The sequence below is a fragment of the Lactuca sativa genome, chromosome 3, assembly GCF_002870075.4.
Source record: "Lactuca sativa cultivar Salinas chromosome 3, Lsat_Salinas_v11, whole genome shotgun sequence".
NCBI lineage: Eukaryota > Viridiplantae > Streptophyta > Magnoliopsida > Asterales > Asteraceae > Lactuca > Lactuca sativa.
Window position 1 is genome coordinate 182,450,720 of NC_056625.2, and position 27,882 is coordinate 182,478,601.

General features: G+C 35.3%; 2 protein-coding genes across 2 annotated transcripts; one reads left to right on the forward strand and one right to left on the reverse strand.

The window, feature by feature from the left end:
• Positions 1 to 17,527: 17,527 nt before the first annotated feature.
• LOC111913104 (cyclin-dependent protein kinase inhibitor SMR6) lies at positions 17,528 to 18,594 on the reverse strand. Its single transcript, XM_023908832.3, has one exon. It carries the CDS (start codon positions 18,270 to 18,272, stop codon positions 17,952 to 17,954), a length of 321 nt encoding a protein of 106 aa, XP_023764600.1. The 5' UTR covers positions 18,273 to 18,594; the 3' UTR covers positions 17,528 to 17,951.
• A 5,139-nt stretch (positions 18,595 to 23,733) lies between these two features.
• On the forward strand, positions 23,734 to 27,611 carry LOC111913105 (uncharacterized). The gene is made up of 15 exons (XM_023908833.3): positions 23,734 to 23,961; positions 24,110 to 24,222; positions 24,380 to 24,488; positions 24,572 to 24,636; positions 24,744 to 24,782; positions 24,868 to 24,964; positions 25,070 to 25,157; positions 25,279 to 25,342; positions 25,449 to 25,525; positions 25,633 to 25,714; positions 26,005 to 26,081; positions 26,467 to 26,551; positions 26,632 to 26,768; positions 26,842 to 26,890; positions 26,970 to 27,611. The coding sequence occupies exons 1-15, from the start codon at positions 23,895 to 23,897 to the stop codon at positions 27,351 to 27,353; spliced, it is 1,533 nt and encodes a 510-aa protein (XP_023764601.1). The 5' UTR covers positions 23,734 to 23,894; the 3' UTR covers positions 27,354 to 27,611.
• The last annotated feature ends 271 nt before the right edge of the window (positions 27,612 to 27,882 follow it).

Sequence of the window (27,882 nt, forward strand, 5' to 3'; positions counted from 1 at the left end):
CAGAAACGGGTAGTGTGCCCTTTTCTATTGCAGTTCTTGCAATGCAATTCTCTACAAGTCCCAGTGTGATGGAAGCTACACTTGTTACATTTCGGGAGGGTTCCAGCATATTGCTTTATGGGAGTGGGTGTGGTGAGGGTTGTGGCAGCATGAATCGCGACAATTGGCGTGGTTGTCGAAGTGTCACGGCTGGCTCGATGGTCGATGAGTTGTTGTGCCAACTCCTTGGCGCTGTCGAAGGTAGTTGGTCTTGAGGCCAATACACTATCATGAATCTGGGATGATAGCCCCCAAAGGTATCGTTCTATCTTCTTCTCCTCTGGGGTGACCATTGCAGGACAGAGGAGTGCTAGGTCATTGAATCGGGCAGTATAAGCTTCGAGATCCATTCCCGACATTTTGAGGTTCCAGAGTTCCTCTTCTAGTTTTTGCACTTCGCCTCTTGGGCAATACTCCTTTAGCATTAAAGCTTTTAGATCCTCCCAGCTTATAGAGTTAGCCACGGCAGGAGTAAGTGACTTAACTCGGCTATTCCACCAAGTGAGAGCTTTTCTTGAAAAAGTGAATGCCGCATACTTGACTTTGCTCGCTTCGGGACAAGTGCAGATTTCGAAGACTGCTTCGGTCCTTTCAAACCATTGCATCAGCGCGATGACGCCCCCGCTTCCATCAAAAGAATCAGGTTTGCCATTTGTGAAGTCTTTGTAAGAACACTCCTTAGTGCGTCCTGTGCTGTCCCCCTGATTCGAGTTAGTATTCCCGGATCCGAAGCCGCCGGATCCATTTGTACCCATTTGCGACATTGCTGCCGCCACTGCTGCTGTTACGGCAGCTTGAAACATTATGGGATCAAACTGCGGAGGGGGCGGTGCTGTGCTCCCGGAGGGTCTGGACTTTTTCTTTGGCGGCATAGTCCTGTCATAAGTTGGTAGAGACGTACAAACGATAAGTTTTTAATAATAGAGACAAGTCAGAAGTTATCAAGCCAGACTTGTCTGTATCATGTTCTGTTTTAAAAGTATTTTGTATGTATTTCGCAACAAAGTCCTCGTGAATGAATTTTAGTGGTGGTGACTCAAATGCAACTAGTGATTTGTTTCGCCTGATCCCTTTCTAAAATTACTTGATATATATTAAGAATTTCTTAGAGTTACCATATGTATATTGATTGTAGTATGGGGTTCGAGGATAATAGGTTTACATCTTATTAACGTAAGGAAGATTCTGGGCAATGCTACGGTTCCCTTGAATAGTGTAGTCTCCGGATTCTGAAGGAGTCGAATGTCTCCACTTAACAACCTAGGTTGGTCGTGTTCTTCTTTCCAGGTTTCCAAGCACTCTACCTAAGGAGGCGTTGGGCCTTGAATAACCGGACGAGGGTTAGGATTTGGAACAAGGGCTATCAGAGTAGGTTCTCCACCTCAGGGTTGGGGTCAGGGCCATCAGCAAAGCCTTCGGCTTGGTGATCATCCAAAGAGATTTGGTACTCACTCTATGGCTCCTCTCCGAGCCATTTAGTATTGCCGTGGTTAGGGTAGTACGGGTCGTCGTGGAGAAGGAATTCAGCCATAATATCTTTGCGAGAAATGGGGATATAAGAAATGACTAAGTAGACGTACTAATTAGATAATTATAAGATGATCTTTATCAGGTACTTCAATATATTATTTAGGGTATACTAGTCACATGTATTTGGGACAGGATAGACCTTCGAATAAGCGATCCTAACTCTAAATCCCCAACCCAACGAGAACAGGAAGTAAAGCAAAGATTCACAGATTCTAAGCCTATGACGTCCTGGATACATATAGTTTTATTGTATCCTCTAGGCAGTTATTGACCTATTGATAAAATCTATTTAGTTCTCAAATAAGTAATTATAATAATTCCAAATACCCCTATGGTATTTCATTGTGGTAGTGTTGGTAAGTTTTTAGACTTGTTGCAACTCCTACGACCATTCCTGGGCATATGGTAATCATTTCTGGGTGAGACATAGTTGATCAGGCTATGTCATTCCCAGTCCTGACTATACATCCCCAAGCCTACTCGTATTGTTCAACAATTACTACTTTTGTCCCATCCCATCGTGATACTGACCCTAGTGTGTGTGTGCACATGCTCTTACTTTTACCGAAGAATTATTTGTTTCTAAAAGTATAGTTGTTTTGAAAACTTTTAAATCAGAGACTTTCGGTCCCAATGTATTTATAGTTTGTATATCTTATGTGGTTCGATATACTGAGTTCACTATAAACAATGCTCTGATACCAATCTGTCACACCCCCAAACCAAGGATGGCGGAAACGTCCAGGGGTGGAGGACTTCATGTACAGTATCACAACAACGTGTATAATAGTGCTCAAAGTAAATACAACCATCATAAATATAATTGAAAAAGTTACATCAAAGTATATGTTTACATGTTTCAAAATCAATTACAATATGATGACAAAAATAAATTGTTGACGGTTTAACGTCCCATCCTCAAAGCGCTGAAGTTTTCCTGTTTCACTGATTTCCTGAGAATACAAGTAGTTTTGAAAGAGTGTCAACAATTAAGTTGGTGAGTTCATAAGAGTTTTGTTTGGAGTAAAAACCGTTTTCCTTCTTAAAATCGATGAAGTTTGATTTCCAGAAAATCCAATATTTTCTTAGTTAAGTGTAAACAGAATAATCCTAAATGTTACGTTGATGTATTCTAGATTTACCCGTAGATTTCCCCTACAATTGTCCAGCCTATATAAGTTATATAAGATTTAGGTTAGATAAAACGTCGAATGTAATGGGTCCGCCCTAGGTCCACAACCAAACAAGGAACAGGAGATAAGGCGGGCACCACCAATTCCAAGCCAATCCAGACTAAATTCTTGTATGACTCAAGCATATACGCTCAACGATTATAGTTGAAGTCTAACCATATGAAAATCTATTGTGATTATAACCTATACATATCATAGTTCACCGGGGAGTAATAGGGATTAGGGAACCTGAACTATGCATATGAATAGCTTAACAAAAGTGATGGTGATGGTGAGTGTAACCTATACAATGTGTTAATGTGAATATGACCTATACATATCATAGTTCACCGGGGAATAATAGAGATTAGTGAACCTGAACTATGCATATGAATAGCTTAACAAAAGTGATGGTGATGGTGAGTGTAACCTATACAATGTGTTAATGTGAATATGACCTATACATATCATAGTTCACCGGGGAATAATAGAGATTAGTGAACCTGAACTATGCATATGAATAGCTTATCGAAAGTGATGTGAATATAACCTATATGATGTGTTAATGTGAATATAACCTATACATATCATAGTTCACCGGGGAATAATAGAGATTAGTGAACCTGAACTATGCATATGAATAGCTTATCGAAAGTGATGTGAATATAACCTATATGATGTGTTAATGTGAATATAACCTATACATATCATAGTTCACCGGGGAATAATAGAGATTAGTGAACCTGAACTATGCATATGAATAGCTTATCGAAAGTGATGGTGATGGTGAGTTCCTTTCTTGTAATTAAGTTCCTAGAGTAGATGAAACATAAACTATACCTATTATAGTTTATTACATTGTTTGTAATATGTATTTACCATAACTATACCAATTATAACTAACGAGTTCGTTTGTGGGGGTATAATGGCTTAACTATACTTATTATAGATTATCTTAATCGTCCATAGCGGCAATAACTCTTATGTAAGTGTAAGACCTTTAATATTGTGTTTGTTATATGAATGACCCTAAACTACACCTATTATAGTTTATCGATTGATTTCGTGGGAAATGAGCATAGGCCTTACTTGTCATAATTTATCAATATTTATATTTTAATGGATATAGCCTCGTAGTATCGTATATATATATATATATATATATATATATATATATATATATATATATATATATATATATTTGTCGTACTTGTGAAGATGTAAATCCATGTGTTTTCTGATGTATGTCTATGTAGGAATACAAAATTTGTCATATATTGCAACTACACATAATCAACTAACGATGTATACCTTGCTCGACATGTTACAAGGTGAAATGAAATTTATTGTGTTTTTCTGTTAATAACCTTTTCTGTAACTGATATTGGAAAAATTGTAGAAAAATCATAAAATGTCCAAATCAGGTTCTGTAACTTCTGGGAGTTTGGAAAATGAGTCTAGTTTGTTCATAATTTTTATTATAATTTTTAATGATCTCTAACTTGGGTGAAAAAGTCCATAATCACAGACTGGTCCGGATTGATGTTTGAAATGATAGGCAGTTTTGTAAAAATCACCATAAATTGTAGAAAAATCGTATGGAGATGTGCAAGTAGTCATTTTAAAGCTAAGAAGTGGAACTACATGCACCTAAAACAGTTTTTAAAACAAAAATATTTAAGATGTCCAAAACAGTCTGTGAATGGAGTGAAACTTTTCTGATGAAAGCTGTTAGAAGAATGTAGTTATGTTCTAAGCATTTTAACTTGTATTCCCCCCCCCCCCCCCCCCCTAAAAACTTGAGAAAACGTGAAAATGTAGGGGTATGAACTCACCTTAAGTGTTTTCAGTAGGTAACTGTTGAAGAAGATAAGTGTTCAACCCAAGAACACTTGAAGAATCACTTGAAGATTCGAAGCTCTAACACAAATATTATGGAGTTTGTGTAAGATACCCATGATTTGGGTGGAAATAATTGAGATAATCATAACGGAAATGGATTATGCTTACCAAATGTGGAGGAAAAACTCAAGATCAGCCCTTCAATCTCGAATTTCTAGAGAGAGAAAGTGAGAGAAAAGAGTTTGATCTTCTTGTGAAATGAGAGCAAATGAGAGAAAATGAGGAGGGAGGATGATTATCCAGCTCTCAAAAACGTGGGGATGGCTTGTAAAAAGGGGTAAAAGGTACAAGGTATGGTGGGGAGGAGTATGGGTTGTCATGGAGTGGGTATGGGGGTTGCTTGCGTCATAAAGTAAAGCAAAGTCAACACTCCATCTCTTTGTACTTTACCCACTTGCTTTTAATACTTAAATAAAGATTTTTATGAAAATATGATTAAATTGTGAATATTTAGGGTTTATTATGTTAAAATATGATTTTGGGTGAAAACCCCGCGTTAAAATAATTAAAAACGGGCCTTAAAAGTAAAACTATGCGAAAACCGGGAGAAATTGGCCTTCCAGCGAGACCTCTCGGTCCTAGGCCGAGGTTCGGTCCCTAGGCCGAGGCTCGGTCCATGCTGATGCTGAGTCGGAAACGAAGGCGCGAGCCAGAAGAAGGAGCGAAGGCGAAGGGCGAGGGTCCGGTCCGAAGCCTCGGTCCGAAGGGTCAGCAGGGAAGCTTCGGTTCGGAGTTAAGAAGCGAGAATGGCAGAACCGAACGGACTGTAGTGAACAGTAATGAACAGTACCTTCGGTTCGGTTAGTGAACAGTACCTTCGGTTCGGATCAGCAGCCTTCTTCATCAGGAGGGTTCGGTTCCTAAGAGGGGTTTCGGTTCCTTAGAGGGGTTTCGGTTCCTAAGAGGGGTTTCGGTTCCTAAGGTCCGTTTTTCGCGTAGACTTCTGTTTTTGGGCTGTTTTTGCCAAATTCGAGGGTCGGGATGCCCCGAGTGATTATAGAAAGTTGGGAGAGATTTCGAGAGAGATTTGAGAGAGATTCCTCGTTCTTAGAGAGATTTGGGAGAGATTTGACATACTTGGAGAGATTTCGCATACAAAGAGATATGTGGGAGAGATTTCACATACTTAGAGAGATTTGGGAGAGATTTGACATACTTGGGGAGATTTGGGAGAGATTTGACATACTTGGAGAGATTTGGGAGAGATTTGACATACTTGGAGAGATTTCGCATACAAAGAGATATGTGAGAGAGATTTCACATACTTAGAGATATGTGGGAGAGGTTTCACATACTTAGAGATATGTGGGAGAGGTTTCACATACTTAGAGATATGTGGGAGAGGTTTCACATACTTAGAGATATATGGGAGAGGTTTCACATACTTAGAGATATGTGGGAGAGGTTTCACATACTTAGAGATATGTGGGAGAGGTTTCACATACTTAGAGATATGTGGGAGAGGTTTCACATACTTAGAGATATGTGGGAGAGGTTTCACATACTTAGAGATATGTGGGAGAGGTTTCACATACTTAGAGATATGTGGGAGAGGTTTCACTGGTGACCTTTCTGAGTGTCCGGCTACGCACTGCAAGGTCCGTAAACCCAGTTAAGCCTTGATTAGGGATCTTGCATACTCCCGATGAGTATGTAACATTGTCGTATCGGTTTGGCTTTCTACGTACCACCGTTTCAGGTTAAGGAGATTTAGGTGAACGCACTTTTCAATTTATGATCTCTCATTAGAATAGAGAGTTGTTTAGAAGTTACTTAACGTAAACTCTAGTACTCACGGCAAATTGGGTTGACCGGTTTGACTTGTTGACTTTTGTTGACTTTGGCTTGACCGAAAATTGACGGTTGTCACATAAGCTGTCAGAAAAGCAAAAGTTACATACCTTCATTACTTAGTGCTGCTCGAATCTCTGCTGAAACCTACCGGAAAACTCGGCTCCGAGCTGTAGGCGCCCTTGCCCGGCCTCGACAACCACTATCGGTACTTGAAGTCCCAAGGACAGGAGTTGGCGCCTGCCCTGCTGAATACAAACTCGGACAGTGGGCCTTCTTGTGGCCCCTCTGTCTGTAATGGAAACATATCGGATCAAGTCCCTGGGCGATGGTAATAATGCAATCCCTGCTAAAATGGCCAATATGGCCGCACTTGAAACATCCGGCATCGCCACCATTTCTACGCCTGCACACTCCCATGTACGTCCTTCTGCACTTCCCGCACCGACTGCGGTTCTGATAGTTCCTTGCCCTCAAATCCGAACCCTTGGGCCTCATATCCGAACCTGAGGCTACCTGAGTCTCATCCGCTTTCCTCTTCCTTTCCGACTCCCTGCCCGCCGACTGAGCAACAGCTGTCTGATCCTGGAGCCTCTCGATCAATCTATCAGTGATCCTCACGACCGTGTCGGGCAGATCCTCACGAATGGCTCGCGAAACTTCCTCAACTATCCAATCATCCAAAGGTCTCTCTTGAAGACAGGATGCCCGGCTCACTCCTGTCCCCTGATGGCAGAAACTAGAAATGGGATCTCCCTCCCTAATGGATCCCTGAACTCCATAAGATTCGGGACCTAGACGAGCCCCAAACTGCCCTGAAACTATCCCGGCCTTAAAGGCCTCAAGATGACTGTCCATGAGCTCCACAATGGCCTCTCTAACCGAACCGAAAATCACTGGAGTCTGATCAATGATGTTGCGCGTAATCTCTGCAGAAATGAAATCCCTCATCTGATCATCAAGTTGCTCGGCTCTGAAGCCTGAGCCAGACCCCTCCTCGACACCTGAACTGCTAACTAGTAGCTCGCACAATGTCACCATGCTGAAAATATAACAAAATCCTGATCAATTTACACGCTACTGCTGAGGGATTTCTCACTCACTACACCATTTCCTGGTTTCGTCTTGGCCCCTCTTGAATCAAGTACGGATCCTCTGCTTTCAGTAGTATGGGCCCCTACTACCTTCCACATCTATCCGTACTTTCCTCAAGAGTTACCTCAACTCCACCAAGTCCCCTTTACTCTTCTACTGATCTCTGCTACTCTCATCCTAGGCTTGCCCTAGGGAACCTCTGACTCTACCCAAAAAGTCCTCAGCTGCTGAAGACCTCCCAGTAATGCCAATTAGTCACCACCTGAATACCATCACATGTGACGAGGCTCAGATAATCCTTCAAGTAAAAGACTCGTCCCTACAACGGTTGGACTCAGACAAGAGCTGCGCAGTAGGGCCAAATCCAGCACTCTGAGATTATTCAACCCTGATCACATGTGATGTGATGTATTCACCTAATGGCTAACTCCCATCACTCAGAGTCCCACAAAGCACAAAGCAAGCAGCATTCGGATGAAGGAAACGTACTCAGGCAGAACTATTCTCATAACAAGAAACTACACTAGCATACAATGCTAAGCTCGCGCTACCAGGCATAACCTAAACAGGTTATCCTACTGCTGTCTACTCAATACTAGCATGCAATTCTCATAAAGCTGAACACATAAAGCAGGCACATAAGGCATCATCCTAGATCCTTAGTCCTATTCTAGCATGCTGTTCTACTGAAGCTGGAACTGAAACTGAAACTGAAACCGATACTGAAACTGATACTGATAATCATAATATAACTTGTATGGGTAAATTGGGAGTACTTACTTGAGCTCGGCTGATTGCATGCACCACACCCTTTTCTCTTTTCAAAACTCTTTTTGCTTTTTCTAAAACTCTTTTCTTTACACTTTTTCTAAGATTGTTTTCTTTTCTCAAAACTCTTTTGTAACTATGATTTTTCTTTTGAAAACTATATACCACTTCCTTAGTTTGAGTTCAGACACACTCGGGAGTGCGCCCGAATCTCTCAAACCAAGGCTCTGATACCAACTTGTCACGACCCGAAAATCACGACTAAAAATTTCTTTTAAAACATTACTAAAACTGGATTTATAAAACGTATCATAAGTTAAACATAACTTTCGAGTATTAAATTCAAAACATAATATCATTATCAGAGTCAAACATTCCCAGGCTAACTGACTATGGTGTGTGCTCTGCAATCTTCCCGAGCTCCTCTTCTGAAAACCGAGTACCTGAAACCAAAACTGAAAACCGTAAGCACGAAGCTTAGTGAGCTCCCCCCAATCTACCACATACCACACAAAAACATATAAAGCACATACTGGGGCCTTGCCCCCTACATCGAACCGAAGTCCGAAGCTGACATCGGACCGAAGTCCGAAGCTAACTGACTGGGGCCTTGCCCCCTACATCGGACCGAAGTCCGAAGCTGACATCGGACCGAAGTCCGAAGCTGACATCGGACTGGAGTCCGAAGCTAACTGACTGGGGCCTTGCCCCCTCCATCGGACCGGAGTCCGAAGCTAACTGACTGGGGCCTTGCCCCCTCCATCGGACCGTAGTCCGAAGCTAACTGACTGTCTAGGACCTTGTCCCCTCCATCGGACCGAAGTCCGAAGCTAACTGAACACAGCATATCATAACATATCAACTGGCATAAACTCACATATACTGCATACTACATCGGGCCGTAGCCCGAAACACATAACACATAAATCCTGTCTGAGCCACGAAGGCATCAAACATACTAATTACTGTATCAGATCAACATCCGAAAACTACTGCTAGCTAAACGGGCCGGCATTGTGGCCTTAGACCCGTTCCTACTGGAAGGAAACTCACCTGAGACTGCTGAACTGATGCTGCTAATCCTCTTGACTGCTACTTGACCTCTGACTCCGAACTGCTGCTCCACTAACTCATCGAGCTTCAAAAGCCAATATATCACTTAGTCCAACTGACCTCCAAAGGTCACTAGGTCAACTCTGGTCAAGGTCAAAATCCTGGTCAAAGTCAACCTTCCAGGTCAACCCTACTCGCCGAGTCTACCTACTGACTCGCCGAGTTCATATGCTCAGGGTCTTTCTTATTCGCGACTCGACTCGCCGAGTCAGTCTATGACTCGCCGAGTCCAACTAGCTCCAAGTCCTGTCCTGTCCAACTCACTGAGTCACCACCCGACTCACTGATTCGAGTCTCAACTCGAAGGGTTTGAGGTTTCACGATCTGACTCGCCGAGTCCACTAATAGACTCGCCGAGTCCAAGGCAATCTTCAACCAACTCGTCGAGTTGGTCATCCAACTCGCCGAGTCCATGCCTAACTTCAACCGACCCGACGAGCTGTTCATCCTACTCGTCGAGTTCCTCCTCATCTTCAAGCTACTCGCCGAGTCCACTCGAAGGACTCGCCGAGTCTATCCAGTCCTCAATCCATGCGGTGGCTTTTCGAGCCAAATAGAGCTTCCAACTCATAGATCTATACTTCTAGGGCCTATCCCCCACGTAAAGTGGCAAACTTTACGTGTAGATTAAGAGATCTATGCTCAAAACGCACTAAACTAGGGTTTATGGCAAACATACTTCTTCAACATACCAAGGGCTGATACTTTAGGGGATTCAAGACCAAAACCAACATGGATCTGAGGTAGCAACCTCAGATCTGAACCTCCAACTCGAATTGGTTACATATCATACCAATAATGACCAAAACTCACACATAAGAATAGATCTAGATAGACAGGGAGTCCAAGCAACAGCTTATTACCTCCAATTGGTCTGAAATGACTCCTCAATCCCAGATCTCCAGTCCCTTCTTGCACCTCCAAGGTCTTTCTTCCTCCTCCAAGCTTTAGTGCACTCTTCAAGGCAAGATCTAGCTCAAAAATGGATATGGCGGCTAGGGTTTGGTGTTTTGGGGTAAAGAGGCAGTAAAGGGACCCTAGGAAGGAGATTGAGACGCTTAAATAGGCTCCAAGTCCCGGATTTAGGGTTTTTCCTCGTTCAGACCCAACTCGTCGAGTCTCCTTGGCCGACTCGCCGAGTCGGTCGCTTACACATCGACCCGGATCTCGCTCGGACTCGCCGAGTTCCTCCATGGACTCGCCGAGTCTCTCCTTAAAATTGAGGTCTTGTTTCTTTTCTTGACTTTCCAAACTTTGGGGTGTTACAGCTCTGATACCAATCTGTCACACCCCGAAACTGATGGGGGAAACGTTCAGGGGCGGAGGACGTCATGTATAGCATCACAACCAATGAGTAACAACAATCATAGCAACACAACCATTACAGTGAATACTTAGGTAAAAACGTTTACATCTGTTTTGAAACTTAGTTTGAATTACATCCAATAGTTTTGCATTGTAAAAACTTAGAAACTCTAAATGCTTTGGTTCCTCGAAAATCCAGCAAGTACCTGTCTACTGATTTCCTGAGAATACAAGCAGTTTGAAAAATATCAGCATAAAGCTGGTGAGTTCATAAGCAGTAATTTTGTAATGAAAACTTATTGATGAACGAGCCGAAATGATTATGTAGTTTCAAGAAAATCCGATATTTTCTTTAGTGAAAAACATAGTGAGATCGATTTCGTATACAACCATGAATGTTCGTTTCTAAAAATCGTAGAGATATGCAAAATACTACTTCATGTGGCTAGCTAAAGCTAATCATGAAGTATACGTATTTAAATGTAAAACCGTAGCATAAATGATTCGATTTTGAAAAAAAAAACTGGCTCGGCCAGTATGCATAGTGTGTTTAGTTCTATTTGGTATAAATAAAACTACTGAAGAAAACCAGGTTGGTAAACTATCGGTGATTTATACATAATGTGAGTCGTATAACCATGCTTGATATGACTAGTGACCTTTCCAACGTTCTTCAGGCGTTGATGTTAAATGACATTTGTACATCTCAGGCGTGCCCACCTAATTGTAGCTAGCAGTCCAGATGTGGGATTGTCAGTCTCGAATAGATCTATTCACAAATCTCACGCTCTCCCTCCAGGAGACTCTGGTTATACAATGGTAGGATTTATCCCTGTACACCTAAGGGTACAGTAGTGAAGTAGCGCCTCACAGTATCGTACAATCTAGTTTACAAGTGATGCAGTAGCGTTCTACCGTAGTGAGAATCCGAATGTATACCGCGTATAGTGATAAGTTACGGTTATGAAAATCATGATAAAACAGTGATATAAACTGTAAACGGTTTCTGTTCAAATGCATATGTTTAGTAGAGAAGTTTCTATGCTTGATAAGTTTTTAGAGAAATCCGAAACTATACCGATTATAGTTTGCATGTATAATGTAGCGAATAGCGTGTCCGGCAAAAACTATGCAATTTTAGTGAAAACGTCCCTTACGCTCAACATAGTACAAAAGGGAAATAAAGTATGAAATTTGCATAAGTTTTATGTATATTCCTAAAAACATTTATGTTTAGCTTATAAGAAAAGTGGTGATATCCGGCAGTACACGATACTGTTTAGGTTGTTGTACCCTGGGAACAGACGACGAATCTATTTAAGGGAATCGAGTCCAACTCGAGCCTCAACCACATCGTTTGTATCTAATCTTTCTTTACAGGAACCTTTCAGGGACGAAAACGAAGACCTTATACTAACATTTTTTGCCTTTATCTATTTCTGATGATAGAAATTGTTCAACATTCCTTCTTTTAGGATCAAAAACTCCTTTTTCCCTTGATTTAGTAGTTTCTTCATTTCAACTGTATCAAAACATAAACCATACTTTTATTAAAACAATAAAACTAGGATATAAACAAACAAATCATTATACTAGAATATTCTAACATTCTGACAATAATTAACAACATAAAATTGTTTAATAAATAATTTACAATTAGAGAATTTTATTTTATTTTCACATTTTATTTTACACAAATCTAATATGATCAAGACATCATTAACAATACACAAAGTAGAATCTATGAGATAAAATAACAAAAAAACATAACTGTCCACATGGTACTGACTCCAAATAAAGTTTATATTCCTTTAATTTCGATTAGTAATATCTTGTATAATTCAAACAAGAGATTTAATATTATATAAAATATAAAAGATCAGATAACCTAATCACCTAACAGACCTTTATGTTAATATACACCACCAACCTAAACCAACAATTTCTTTAGCTTTCGATGTGTATTAAACACTAATCCTAGCTACAGTAAACAATTTCAAAAATATTTAACCAAAACTACATTAAAGAAGTTCGTTTCTAGCCCTAACTATAGTGAATCTAGATCAAACACTAATCATAACTACAATATAAATTTCAGAAAAATAATTCATAAATTTGAATAAATAGAATAATAACTTCTTGAAGTCTGTTACAAGAGATGATTTAGAATCTACATTATCTAGAATCCAAATCTGAATAAGATATTATTGAATTAAAACATAAAGAGATGAATTTGATTATTTCATGATAGAATAACAAATTTTCAAAACATATTATAGTTTTGACTTATCAAAGTAAGCAGTAACATTTGGTTAATCAATAAAATAACATCTGAAATCAAATTTATAAAGCAACACCTAACTTAACAAATCAAAGTACCTAGAATATTAAGTTATCAAATACTATTTTACTAATATTTTTACAAGATCGTCTAACTAATCAAACAAAGTAACATCTTAATCAGATTAAGAAGTAACATATGACTTATCAAACCAAAATACTCAGAATATCAAGTTATCAAACAATATTTCACTAATTTTTTACTAAATAATCCAATTACTCATACAAAATAACATCTAAAATCAAGTTAGGAAGTAAGCTATGACTTATCAAATTAGAATAAGTAGAATATCAAGTTATCAAACATTTATTTACTAGATTTTTAGTAGATAATAAGATAAATTAAACAAAATAAGATCTTGAATCAAATTATATTTCAAATGATAGGAATATCTCTACATATTTTGTGAATAACTTCATTTATGCATAATAAAATAGCAAGATTGTAGACTTATTAACATCGAAATTGTTAACAACCAAAGATGAGTCAGTAGAATCTTTTATTACCTGATGAGAAGAATCCTTCCTCGACTGAGAATCATGAGAAGAAGTACCAATTGAAGGATTGGCGGAAATTTGTATGTGCTAAGAAGTTTTTATTGTTTATTAAAACAAACTAACGAGCTAATGATATTGGAGATTCAAAATTGAAATTAGAAGTGCGAGATTCAAAATTACAGATTAAGGTTTTAGGGGGTTTTAATGTAGAATCAAAATCACATTGTATTGAAGGATCCATTCTTGATGATCAATTAGAATAAAAAGGGTAGAAAACGATGTAACTAAGCTTAATTCGAGGTAGATCCAATTGTAATTATTTTTCTAGGGTTTCGAATCCATAAATCTGGATCGCAATTGAATTTGAGATCGTATGTGAAGAGGTGATTTTGGATGAAGAAAGACTTGTAGAGATATTGAATGACGTTAGAATACAAATAGAATGTAAGTTGTCATAATTACCCCTATGTGTCCTTTTCTAAACATCAATGTTTAACAATGCATGATCATTTTCTCTATTACATACATTGATAAGGAATTTCTAGATTTCAACATTTATTTTTAGCAATTTATCATCAATTCTATATTATCAAAGGATTAATGTAAATGATCGATTTTCAACAATTATTCATTAATTTTGCTATTATAAAATAAGTATCAGTAAGAATCAATGAAAAACTCATCAACAATTTCGATTTTTAGCAATTCATGATCAAAATTAGAATGGATAGAATACTAACTCTAACATACAAAACTCAGAATTACTATAAAAGTATACTAGAAGCTCATATAAAAAACAAAAGAGAATGATTAGATATTGTACTATACAAAATCATAACTAGTAGAATGTTGTTCCGAAAGCTAAAGATCGAGTTTTTCTTGGAAAATAGCTTTATGTCCTTTCTTTTTGAATTGGTTACTTCTCTTTGGCTCTTTAGGCTATACTTCAGTACATGCTATTTTAATCATTTTATCTATTGGTAACTCATCTTTTATAATGAGAAGGGGAACTGGAATCTGATTCTCTCGAACAAGACATTGTTGAAAGATAAAATCAAATCCTTTAATGGGTATGAGTTCTAAATTCGATTCTTAAAACTAGAATGAAACAATCTGAATAATATAATTAAGGTTTATGATTTTAAATGGTCGTTGATTCCTTCTATTTAGAAGGATAGGGTTTATGTGCATTTAAGGGATGATAGATTAAGGAAAGAAAGAACATGGATATATGATTTTGATTCCTTAGCGATCTTCTAGATTTGATCTTTGGTTTTTTTAAACAAGAAACCAAAATTAACTCTTTGAGAAACTTTGCTTCAATTAGAAGAATGGTTAACAACGAGGATATGATTTGTGGTTTTGATTTGATATGGTAGGGTTATTCGACTCATAATATGTATAACCCGAATTATTCAGTGGTTCAATTACACAATCCAAGATTTGAATAGCTTGAATTAATATCTGTTTTGTGAAGGAATGGCTGATAGTCGATATTAAATAAGAAGGTTGAAATTACGAATTAGAAGGAATAAGAATTTGTTGATAATCGAGATTGATCGAGGGTTTTCTGTTTGTTTTTTGCTACGTGAATCAATTAGGATTTGTTTTCGAGTATGAATCAGAGGATGAACTCGAGCTAGAATCAGAATAAAGAACTCGACTTTTAAATTTCGATTTAGGGTTAATCTGAAACAAATTTGTGATGGAAGAGTTTTTTATCGTTGAAATGGTTTTGAAAAATGAAAAGCATATGAATGCGTTTGTGAATGTGCTGAGTTACGTTTCTACCCCTCCATGTATTCTAGTTAATTACAAAGTTCGTGTTATTTATACAAACCGCCACCGCCAATTTTTTTTTTTAATTAAATCTGAACCACATGTCAATTTTGATCAAGGGCTAAGATTTGGTCCTCATATCTCACAGAATATAGGTGGTCTCAAATGAACCCAACCCTATATATATATATATATATATATATATATATATATATATATATATATATATATATATATATATATATATATATATATATATATATATATATATATATATAATTCATGTTGTATGAAGAAATGCATGGTCTTAGATCACGTATTAGTGATTTAATTTGAGTGAATTTTTCAAGAACCACTGACTTTATATTATCAAATTAACAACATATGTATGTGTGTATGTTATTCATACATGATAATATATTTTGATAAGTATATATGTTTAATAATACTTATAAATTTGTATTTATACATGACATTATATATATATATATATATATATATATATATATATATATATATATATATATATATATATATATATATGTGTGTGTGTTTTTAATAAAAAATGAGACTATTATAGCAAAAGATTCGTATTTAGTTTAGTTATAAATTTATACTTTGATTGTGGGTTAAAGTCTTTAATTTTTTGATATTTTAACCTTTTATTTTAAATTAAAAATCGCCATCATATACAACTAATAATGAATTCATTACAAAGGTAGCATTTGGCTTAATAGTAAACATGTCTTTCGTAATCGAGGGATCTTGTGTCTTATTACCTTCGAAACCCTCCTTTACCTCTCTTTTTAAGTCGCTAACATGGTCAACGATATAATCAAAACTTGCACATTAGGAGAAGATGGCTGCTGAATAAGACAATGCAACTAGCTCGAACAAGAAAGTTGAAAAACTTTTGACACACATGTTGTAAAATTGTTATAAACAAATTAAGTTTAAAGCAAAAGTTAATGTGAAACTTAGTAATTTTTATGCAATTAACCTTTTATATATCGTATTGCATAATGGAAGAATTGTGCCCATGAATTCGGGATATATAATACTATTGACAATGTTTGTTTTATCTGCAAGTATAAGTTATATGTTTCAAAGAAACACGTTTTGATATTCCTTTTGATAGTTTATCTTTCAAAATAACAAATTAACCAAGTCCTAGCACTATCAAATGTATTGAACATGTTCAAAAAATCTTGGTAAACAAATATGTATATTTATAAATACGATTAGAGCGCACATCTGGTGTAACGGTTATTATGACCATGATAAACATTGGATAGCCAAGTGCACTCTTGAAAGCATTTAAGTAGTAAGCCCACCCAAGATGAGTGCTCTCTAGTATGTTATTAAAAGTTTAAAAAACCAATTTTCTAACAATATATTTAAATAATAATTACCTTAAATATATACTAGTAAGTAGTAACCGTATAGTTAAAACTAAAAGAGTGTTAGGTTTACCTAATCCATAAATATCACAAAAGCTTCAACCTTTTGGAATATTAGCATTGATCCCTATAAAATTTTAATTTGCTTAAAACCCCTTTGATTATAAACACACGTAAGAGAGTAAGAAAATACAAAAGGTGAGCATGGTAATGATTGAATGGATAGAGGAAAGGCTGCCATAACACAAAACACAAGCCCACATTGGATTCTCTTAATCTTTGATACTGTCTTCCTCCTTTTACTGCAAATTTTTTTTTTTTTTCTGACAACCTTCCTACTCACTATTTCCATTTTATGTAGATAATTATTCTCTGTGATAAAACTAATCATATTTGTACACATTGAAAAAGCCATAGAACTTAAATATTTATAAAAGTTATATTTATGTTCGGTTTGAATATAATTTTAACTACTTATAATTATGATGATGCAAGAGTTTATTTTCTTTGAATGATAGCCGATTTTGACCATTTTCGTTTGTGTATTTGGTGTTGACTCCTATGCCACAAAACACGTGTGTTGACTGACTTTCTCTTTATTTTCATAAACCCCATTTTCACCAAATTTGAGTGGCATCATGTCACACACACCCTATGTAAACCCTTGATGCAAATCATGAATACCTACTCAATAAACCTTTTAATTTCCACTCGTATTCTTTTTAACCAATAACATTCAAGATTCAATCTAATACGTACGAATATGCAATACCAATGTTGTAAAAGTTGATCAAACAAGCGAAATAACACAATCTTTATATATTAAATAACAAACTTTTTAGTTTCAAGATTAACAAAGACCAATATCATTGGGTGAGAAACCCTATTGCAAATTGCCACACATACAAGCATAAAGCACCAAACATGGCCACAAAAGGCTCTTTGTACCCTTATGGCTATAACCCATTTGCCGTTTTGGGTTTAGAAGTAACTACTATGGTTCGAAAAACCAAGAAAAAAGAAAGACACATCAAACTTGAAACAACCCATAAAAAACAAGACTATCTCATTTAACTCAAAAGCTAACCTAATCAAGAATCATATACTACTATATTTGTACATGCTTCTAAAACAAACTCTAATCTAAATCTAACCTACATAACTAGAAAACTAGTGAGAAAAAAAAGGGACATGTAAAAACCCTAAATTTTAGATAAATTCAACTGGCTTTCGAGAGGAGTTTGAACAAGGAATCCAACTCCGGTGAAGTAAAAAACTCCATGTTGCCATTGTTGTGACAAGTCGACACCGGCCGGCGTTTCCTCGGCGGCGGCGGGCATGGTAAAGCCTCCGGTATCCTCGAGTCCTTGGACGTCGGAGTTGTGTTGCCGGAGATTGTGTTATCATCATCATCATCTTCTTCTTTCGCCTTTTTTATAGATAAAGACTTCAATGGAGCTCTCATGGTGATTCCTGCAATCACCCATTTCTTCCCTTCCAAAGATTCCCCATCTACTTGATGCTTTTTCGAAAAACCCATATCAAAAACCCGAAAAAGATTGCTTTTCAACCAAACCAAGAACAAGAATCGACCTTTTGTGAAACCAAGATTGAAGAAGAAGCTAGGAATATAACAAGAATATATGCCCGGATTGAGTAGTAGAGAGGAAGGAGAGGTTTTTCGGAAGCTTTGAATGGAGGCGGTAAAAGATAAAGAGAGAAATAAAAAGAGAAAGAAAGTGAGTTTTTATATATTAATGAGACCCTAAAACGATTTGCATAGGATGCTTCCTGCCCGTAAAATGTCGGGCAGGGTAAGCAACAAAATGGTTTAATAACTTGGCGCCAAGATTTATCAACGGCTCTCTTTCCCGCGCAATCTGAGTGTTTTGGCTTTGGGGTTTCCTATGCACGGCTGCGATTGGTGTTTAAAGGACGGTGGTGACTGGTGAAGTCGCTCGCCGACGGAGGCTTTTATTGTTTGGTCAGCAATGTCGTCTAAGTGGGCCCGGTGGTCAGTGGGATTCAGATGAGATTTTTTGGGCTGGCCCAGTAAACAAAAAACGTGTAGAATTTGGCCCATAGATTTCGTTATACGTCTAAAGTCTAGAGACAAGAGGTACGATTCTTTAAAGAAGTGTTACGTTGGTGTTTTGTTTGTAGTGGAAATATATATATAAGGGATAATGATGTTGACGTTTTGTTATTTGTTTTATATTAACTTAAGATTATTTACCATCCAAATTTTGTTTTAAAAAAATAACATTAGTAACGGCTATTGTACACCATTTACCATTTAAATTGTTTTTTTTATGGCTCATTTAACTGTTTTCCACCGACTTTTTCGATGAGTCTCTAGCAAACATAAATTTTTCGGTGAGTAACAACCAAGCAAACACCTTTTTTTTTGGAAAGGGAACTTCCCTAACGAGGGTTTCCGGGCCAGCTTACGTGCACCGACTAATCCCCCACTGCAAACATGAGACTTTGCCTCATGCCTTGGAGTCACTGCAGGCGAACCTCCATGGCCACAAGGGCTGAGTAGTGCCAGGATTTGAACTTGGGTCAATAGGTTATCCACCGTATCTTCCACATGCCTTATCAAGTCATTACAACCCAAGTGGTTACCAAGCAAACACCTTTATATCATGTTCTTGGGTAAAAAGACATTTGTATAGAAAATCAACATGTGTTTGTATTTTTTGTATTTGATTTTTTCGTATCAGAGGCGGTGGAGCTCCTCACTAGAGTCCAATAGATCATGCATTGTAATGTTATATCTCCTAGATCCACAAATGTTGTTTTCAAAAGAATTAGTTTTGCCATTAACAAAGAACTAGCGACGCAGATTGTTACCCGTTTGCCTTAATTCGATATGTATTGAACTATATTTTATCAAAAAATTTATGAATTTAGTAATAGAGTAACGAGAAAAAACCAAACTTCATGTTTTTGAAGATGAAGAAAAACTTTGTGTTCTTCAAAATGAAAACTCATACAAGAATCTAGCTTCCGGATATTATGATATTTTTCTAGGTTTTTTAGTTATTGGGGATGAAGAAAAGCTTTGAGTTTTTATGGGTTTCAGTAGAAGAATATTTGGTGGGCTTTTGCGGTTTTCTGGTGTGTGTGTTCATAATGTGCTAATAATTCGGCAAAAAACTCATTTTGCTAAAGAGTCATAGGAGATGTTTAGATCGATGGAAACCGACGAAACCTATTATAGACGGTTAGAATTTTATTTTTTGTCCACCAAAACAAATTCAATAGCAAATAGTTAAAACAATTAAGTAATGTTCTCTTTCAAAAACAATTAAGTAATGTTTCTTTACTAATAAAAGTATCGTCAATTTATATTTTAAATTTATTAAAACATAAATTAGTTTGTAAAATAACTAAATGGTTAGTTATAATTATTAATAATCTATTCATTATAAATAATAAGTTATAGCAAACTATCATAGTGAATAAGTAAATGTGACTTTATTATTATATAATATTAAAATATATTCTATCATGAGTTTTTAATGTGTAGTAGAAAAAATATATTTAGTATAAGATTTTTGCAAAAATATTTAAATTTTATAGTTAGGGTCGAAGTTGATCTTATAGCTCCCGAAATCAGAGTTTACTAGGCATGAGCTTATGCACAGTCCGCACCAGAGCACGACACATTCTAGTGAAGTTCGCGTGCAATCTAGTCATGCCCCATTGCTAATTTTTCAAACCCACGAGTCTTATAGTTTGATATCATTGTTTCATTCTATTATTGTCTATTTATCCTTATTGTGTGATCTATTAGGTTCATATCACGTCAACGCCAACCGATTATGCCCAACACACACCCAAACAGAAATGTCCAACGCAATGAGTAATGAGCTTATGAGCATACATCCCAAGTTGATCATCGAACGTAACATCAATTGTCTTGTTTGATATATTATTACTTTAATACATCTACATTGATTTGTTAGGGTACAAAGTAAGCTATGGTTTTCCACTTTGGAGGTTAAATACAAACATGGAGCAAAGGCCATAAACATAATGAACAGTAAGCACGACAACTATAAAGTACAAATAAAAAAAAAATTAAATATTCTTCGACTTTTTCTTACTGTATATCCTTCTATTCATATAAGATTATGACATGTAGATACTATAATTATCTTTATTATTATTTTTTTTTGTGACACTTGTATTGATCGAATGAGTAGAAAGATAAATATAAATAAAAAGGTAAAGGATATTTGATTTCCCAAAAAGTAAGGGGGTGTTTGGGATTGCTTAAAAAAATGACTTTTTGACTTTTGAGTTTTTCAAAAAGTCAAAAATTCTAAAAGAAGTTTTGTATTTTCAAAATAACTTTTTGGCATGAAGGAATTAGGGGTTTTCCTAAAGTCAAGAAATTATGATTTTTTTTATTTTTGCCTTCTTATAAGGTAAATTACCTTTAAAAGTCAAAAAAATATTTGAAAAACATTTTTTAAAACTAACTTTTCACTTTAACTCTCTTAAAAGTTAAAAACAAAAAGTTCTTTTGCAAAAAGAACTTCTCACCTCGAAAAGCAATCACAAACACCTCCTAAATACAGTCAACATATGGTAAATGAAATCATGAACAAAAAGGATTACCAAAATTTTTGTGATCCATAAGGTAAGAGAATGAAGCGAATATTACAAATAACACAAGGTTTTGAAATGGTTGACGACTAATAATTTATTTTTTTTATAGCATTAATGCTGATGGCTACATTGGTAAATTTGAAAGTGTTAAGAAAATAAATGAATATTTTGGAAATGTATATGGTCAAGCGGACTATCAATATACATTTCCAGATACGCATCTATTTTCTTAATATTTTCAAATTTACCAATTTACCCTCCAACGTTAATGATATAAAACCAAAAAATCCCTAGAGGTCAACCATTTGACATTTTACGAACTCTGTTCTTGTAGTATCCGCCGCACTTTCTTGTCTTTTCGAACCTGATAGCGACAGGTATGGTATCCGTTTTTGTTCATGATTTCATATACCAAAAGAGAAGTTGATTGTTGATATGTGTTTGATCTACATTTATTAATGTTTGCGATTCGTATAAACCATGAGCTTTATTGTCCCTTGCTTATTCAAAATGTATGGTTGTATAGATTCTTTTATGAGCACTAATGGACGATCTATTATTGTTTTTAAACAAATAGACATAAATTTATATAGTTCCTTATAAGTCGTAGTGATTTTATTGTCCCTTGTGTATATCCTTTTGTTTACTTGATTTTTTTTCTTGAAACATATTTTGCTTGATTTTAGACACTAAAAGATTCAGATTGAACACAGGATCCATAGATACACACACATCACTAAAAAAACACATTTATATATGCTTTGAACCGTTGACAAAATATGTAAGTTTTACTTTTGAAAATTTATCCACATCCACTTAAAAATGCAACTTTACTCGTGATGCATAACACACGATTGCAGTGTTTTTTGTTTGTAAAAATATATCTCAAATCATAATTACCAATTTTCTCTGATGCAAAACGGTCATATATTATCAAAGGTTTTATTTATAACATATTTTATGTAATTTAATTATTAAATGATGATTTTTACAAGTTAATGTCAATTTAAACTTTTTTATATATTTTTTAAATGAGTTAGAAACTTGGAATATATTTTAAAATTCAACAATTTGCACCTTTTTATTTTATTTTTATTCACATAAAATTATTAAAGAAAAAATAGGAGTATATCGTTATGTAATTATGTAATCAATATTCTTACACTATTATTTGGTTTAAAAAATATTAATATTCTTTATGTTTAATTAAATTAAAACATGGATAAATGACTAAATAAATACTTATGTAAAATAAGTTCAATCTTTTGTTGTACACCTATTCCATGATGCAGTGGGATGATATGGCACCTTTTACTGTATGCCAAAGAAATAAAACAAAAACAAGAACTTTTGTAGAACTCCGCCTTCACCATTGATTGGGGCTAATCTCTTGTCCCATGACTTTTGTTAGAAGCATGATTAATTGTTTTATGAGAGGTGTGTGCATGACTATGGTATGAATCTTTTGTTGTTTGTTGAATCCAAAATTTATTTTCATACGATTATGATCATGAAATTGGATCAACTAGTGTTATTTCTCATATAGTGATTTATTTTATAACGTAAAATATCAAAGCACAATAAGCTAGTGGAGACAACAGTTTAAGGGGATTTAAGGCTATTATTTCATAGTTATTACAATTAGAGTTCATGGAAGCATATGAATGACTTTACATAATAGCATCATTAGCGTGCGAAACAACAAACATTGTGAAATCATATACGTTGTAGTTAGGGGTGACAATTGTTGACACGACACGGCAAAAATACACGAAACGAAACGAAATTGGGACGAAACTGAAATTCGAATTCGTGTTCGTGTCGTGTTCGTGTTAAGTGTAAAAAACACGATGTCGTGTCGTTTCGTGTTCGTGTTTAAAATTTGACACGAAATTGACACAATTAGCATTTATTTGTCGTGTTATATATGATTAAATATTAATTAAATAAACTAACTTTTTATTATGTTATCTTTGTCGTGTCGTGTCGTGTTTGTCGTTTTTTAATCGGTTTGTTTTTGTGTTAGTTAAAAAAACACGACATTGTGTCGTGTCGTATTCGTGTTACATAAAATTTTGTCGTGTCGTATCGTGTCAGACAAAAACACGACACAATGGCCCGATTTGCCACCCCTAGTTGTAGTATGGATCCTGGTGATTATGAAAAAATTAAATGTACAACATGGAGGTGGGTATAAGTATATGTATATGGTAGGGGTATGTTATGCCCTATTGCTTCAATATTTATATAAATAAAAAAAAATTAAAAAAATATGTAGAATATTTAAAAAGTTAGAGATAAAAACCAACAATCTAGAAACCAAAGGGACTGTTTATGTAATTTTGTCGATCTTATTCTATTTTGAAAATGAAAAAAATACCGCCAGGCTCAACGCCGGGAACCCAAAAGAATTTCAAAACTTTTCCCGCTGTCGGACTTCCTCATCCCACCACCCGCGAAAACCTAAAATTTCAACTAAATACTTCTAAATCTCTCAATTCTTCATTTCATTTTCTAACAAAAATACAGGCGTTTGCAAATGGAGAGCTCTACATATCGACCGATCTTCAAAGACATCAGCTCCAGAGAGCTCAATGGCTTCAGAGGTAGCTAATCTGGTTTCAACTTTTTTCATTCCTACTGCATGCTTCTCAAAATTCGTCTAACATTTTGCAACCGAGTTATTCGTTTACAGATCTAGACTTATTGTAACTATTACGAAGTAATTAATTATATCGATTGTGTTGTCTACAGTACGAAAACGACCGCGTTTTGTTGACGATTCCTCCCAATTTAGTGAAATCGGAGCTTTTGAGTTTGTACATGACGACAGTGCTACTCCTCCAATGGCTTTATCATTTTGCAAGGTTTAATTTCACTCACAGTATGATATGATTTTGATTTGCCTAGCTGTATATTAGATTTTCTATAGAATCGATCTTGCAACCCTAGTTTTCCGAAATAAATTTCTCATTGCTAGCGACGAATCTAATTAACCAAAATTTATGGAAACAAAATTCACAGACAAGCAGAAACGCTCATATTGTTGCTGTTACCGGAGAAGATGGATACGTTAGCTTATACAACACTCGCTTGAAACTCCCTTCTTCAGCAACACACGAAGCAAACGCAGGTGAATATCCATTTACCAAATATATTACATAATTTTCACCTCTTCTGCTACAATTTAGTTTAAAAACGTTGAATTTTTGGCAGATAAAGCTAGGGTATCTGAGTGGCTTGCTCACGATAATGCTATCTTTGATGTATGTTGGATAAAGGTACAAAAAACTATAATCATTCACGTAGTCACTCCTTTCAGATCATTTTAATTTAGTAACACAGTAGCAAAATTGTAAATTTGTGTCTCTGGATTAAATCTTTGCAGGAGGACACCAATTTATTAACAGCTTGTGGTGATCATAGCGTAAGCAACTATTACCAAATGTTCTACATTATAATTTACATCACATTATACCAAACTTGATGATTTTGTTGTGGCATTTACACAGATAAAGCTATGGGATACTCAAGAACAAAAATGCATTGGAGGACTTATTGGACACACTGGAAGTGTAAAATCAATCAGTGCTCACCCTGTTAATGAAGGTATGCTTATAAGATATGAGATATGAGTTATGATCATCTTCTCACTTGTGTTTCCTCCAAAAAATATACCAAATTTTCTAACCTAAATGATTAAATTGTGTCCAGATATCATTGTATCTGGTTCAAGAGATGGATCCTTTGCTTTATGGGACTTAAGAAACTCTAAACGTAGGCGGTCCCACTTCTCCACTTCGTAAGTTTTCCATTAGCCTTGTACTGACAGACTGTTTTGTACTGTGTTTGACATGCATTAGACTGTTGACATAATGATTTGACTATTTAACAATACTGAATACTCTATCATATCTTTTTAGGCCAATAGACATTGTTAAAGGGGCACATAGTCCAAATCTTAAAACCAGGGGTAGACATGGAAAGGTTAGTTTCAACTTTCAAGACATTTTTAAATTTTAAATTTTAATCCCATTGACATTCACATATACTCTCAAATTCAAATTCTCAAATAAGTTTTTGTTTACTATAGGCTGCTGCTATAAGCATAACTTCAGTTTTATATCTGAAAGATGAGGTCACTATTGCTACTGCTGGAGCTGCAGATAGGTATGCAAGATTCTACTGTAATTTATTTAGAATTTTAGTTGCATATTGGTGAATGATTATTTAAATTTTGGTTATTTTTCAATCAATGAAATGTTACTTTTTTGTAGTGCTATAAAGTTTTGGGATACAAGGAATCTTACAACTCCATTTACTCAGACCAGTGTTCATGATAGAACAAAACAGAAATGGGTATGTCTTCATGTTGAAAACTTCGTTAATTTATTATAAAAATGAATAGATTTTTCATTTTTTTTATAAAAAAAAGTTTTGGGTTACAAGAATAGCAATGTACTTTTGTTTATTTGTATCTGGATAATAACAATAAATGTTAGATTTTTCATTTCCTTATAGAAAAAAACTAAAAATAGGATGCTATAAAAGTTAATTAATTGAAGTACATTATTCAATTGTTACAACAAATAAAAAAGTGATTAATTAAATAATTACAATTACATGATATATATTTAATTTTCTTTCAGGTAAGATCATATGGCATATCTAGCCTCTCCCAAGATTTAAATGGAGTGTATATTTCTGCTTCATGCATGGACGGCAGGTACACTTTTAAAATCTTTTGACCATTTTACCCTTTACCCTTTCCAATAATTTCATTCCTTTTTTTAGTTTTAGCATAAATATTTGGGTTAAGGTTAATCTTTTGTGTTTTTTCCGGATTAAACCTCATCTTTATTCTATTCTTGAAAAAGATCTTGCATTTTTTTCATTTTTTCCAATCTTACCCTTCTAGTCATTTTTCCGAAAATTGTGAGGCTTCTTTCTGTAAAAACTAAAAAAATCAAGGATTTATTTATAAACAGTTAGAAGTTTGAGGGTTTTTTTTTTTCAGAAAAAAACAAAGTTGAGGGTTTTTTTTAGAAAAAACACAAAATATAAAGTTTTTTTTTATGAAATTAACCATAAATATTTTTGCTTTTCAACAGGATATATCTCTTGAATGTACTTAGACTAGAGAAGGGGCCTATTAAAAGCTTCAAAGGGTGTGACATCAGTACATTTTTTGTTAAGGTAAAATTCTCTTTCCAATATTATTATTTTTTATTTAAATAATGGAATAATTAATGGTTTTTAAATGTGAAAATATGCAGTCAAAATTGAGTCCAGATGCAGGGCATATCCTGAGTGGATCTAGTGATGGAAATGCATATGTATGGCAGGTCAACAATCATACAGCTGATCCTGTTATGCTTAAAGGCCATAATGGAGAAGTTACTGCAGTAGATTGGTATGTAGTAAATATTTAAATTATAAATTTATAATTACCAAAAAAAAATTAACAATTTTTTATTCATTTGTAGGTGCTCATCTGAGATAGGTAAAATAGCAACCTCTGCTGATGATTCCGTGGTAAGTTTTACTACTTACTGATCAATGAAATAAATTAAATATTTTTTTTCTCATAAAGGTAAAAATAATATCTTTTCAGGTCCGACTATGGAACATCAACAACAGCTGCTATTCAAATACCCGATCTCCATCATCAATCCGAAAACGAGAATTCACAATTCCGAAGATGAAATGCCGAAAACTTTTCGAAGAAGAAACAAAAGGATCTGTAAACGCACCTCAACCTTTACTCGATCCACCACTAGAAACATCAATGGCGGAAATTAGAACTCCCGAATCCATCAAAAAACAGTCGTCGAATCTGAATTTGAATTCGAATTCGAATTCGAATTTGAATTTGTATATCGATGAAACATGCGAGAAATCACCGGATCCGAGTTTTGGAAGTCCGTCTTCTGTTTTGAATCCTCCGCCTTCTTTGAAACGAAAGACGATTTTGGATTATTTCATGGCGCATTCGTAGGGTACAGTTTCTTATCATCGATGGATATGGAGATTATTGTAAGAAATAAATAAGATTAGTTTCAGATTATTGACATATAAATATATATATTTATTTGTTTTATTTTATTTCCCCTTATTAATGTTGTTTTGAGAAATTATCGAGTCAAAAAGGTGAAGATTTGGTGTTTTAGTTTGAAGGTTTCTGTTTTGAATGTAAAGATTTGGTGAATTGGGGGAAGGAAATCAGAAATACAACTTTGATTTTGATTTTGTTTTACGGTGTTATGAGTTTTGTAGAATAATGATTATTGGGAAATTAATACACAATGTTAAGGTTACATAAATTGTGATAAACGAATAACCTCTTTTAGTAATAGTGTTCATCAATGCATTAGTCAAATCACTAAAGGTCATTCACTCACATCTTGTTATGCCTTCAAGAACAAATACCCACAGGTGAACTTGCCATCACTAAAGGTCATTCTCTCCAATAAGTCCATTCCTTGGCACCATCGACTTGGACATCCACATCTTAGAGTCTTACAACA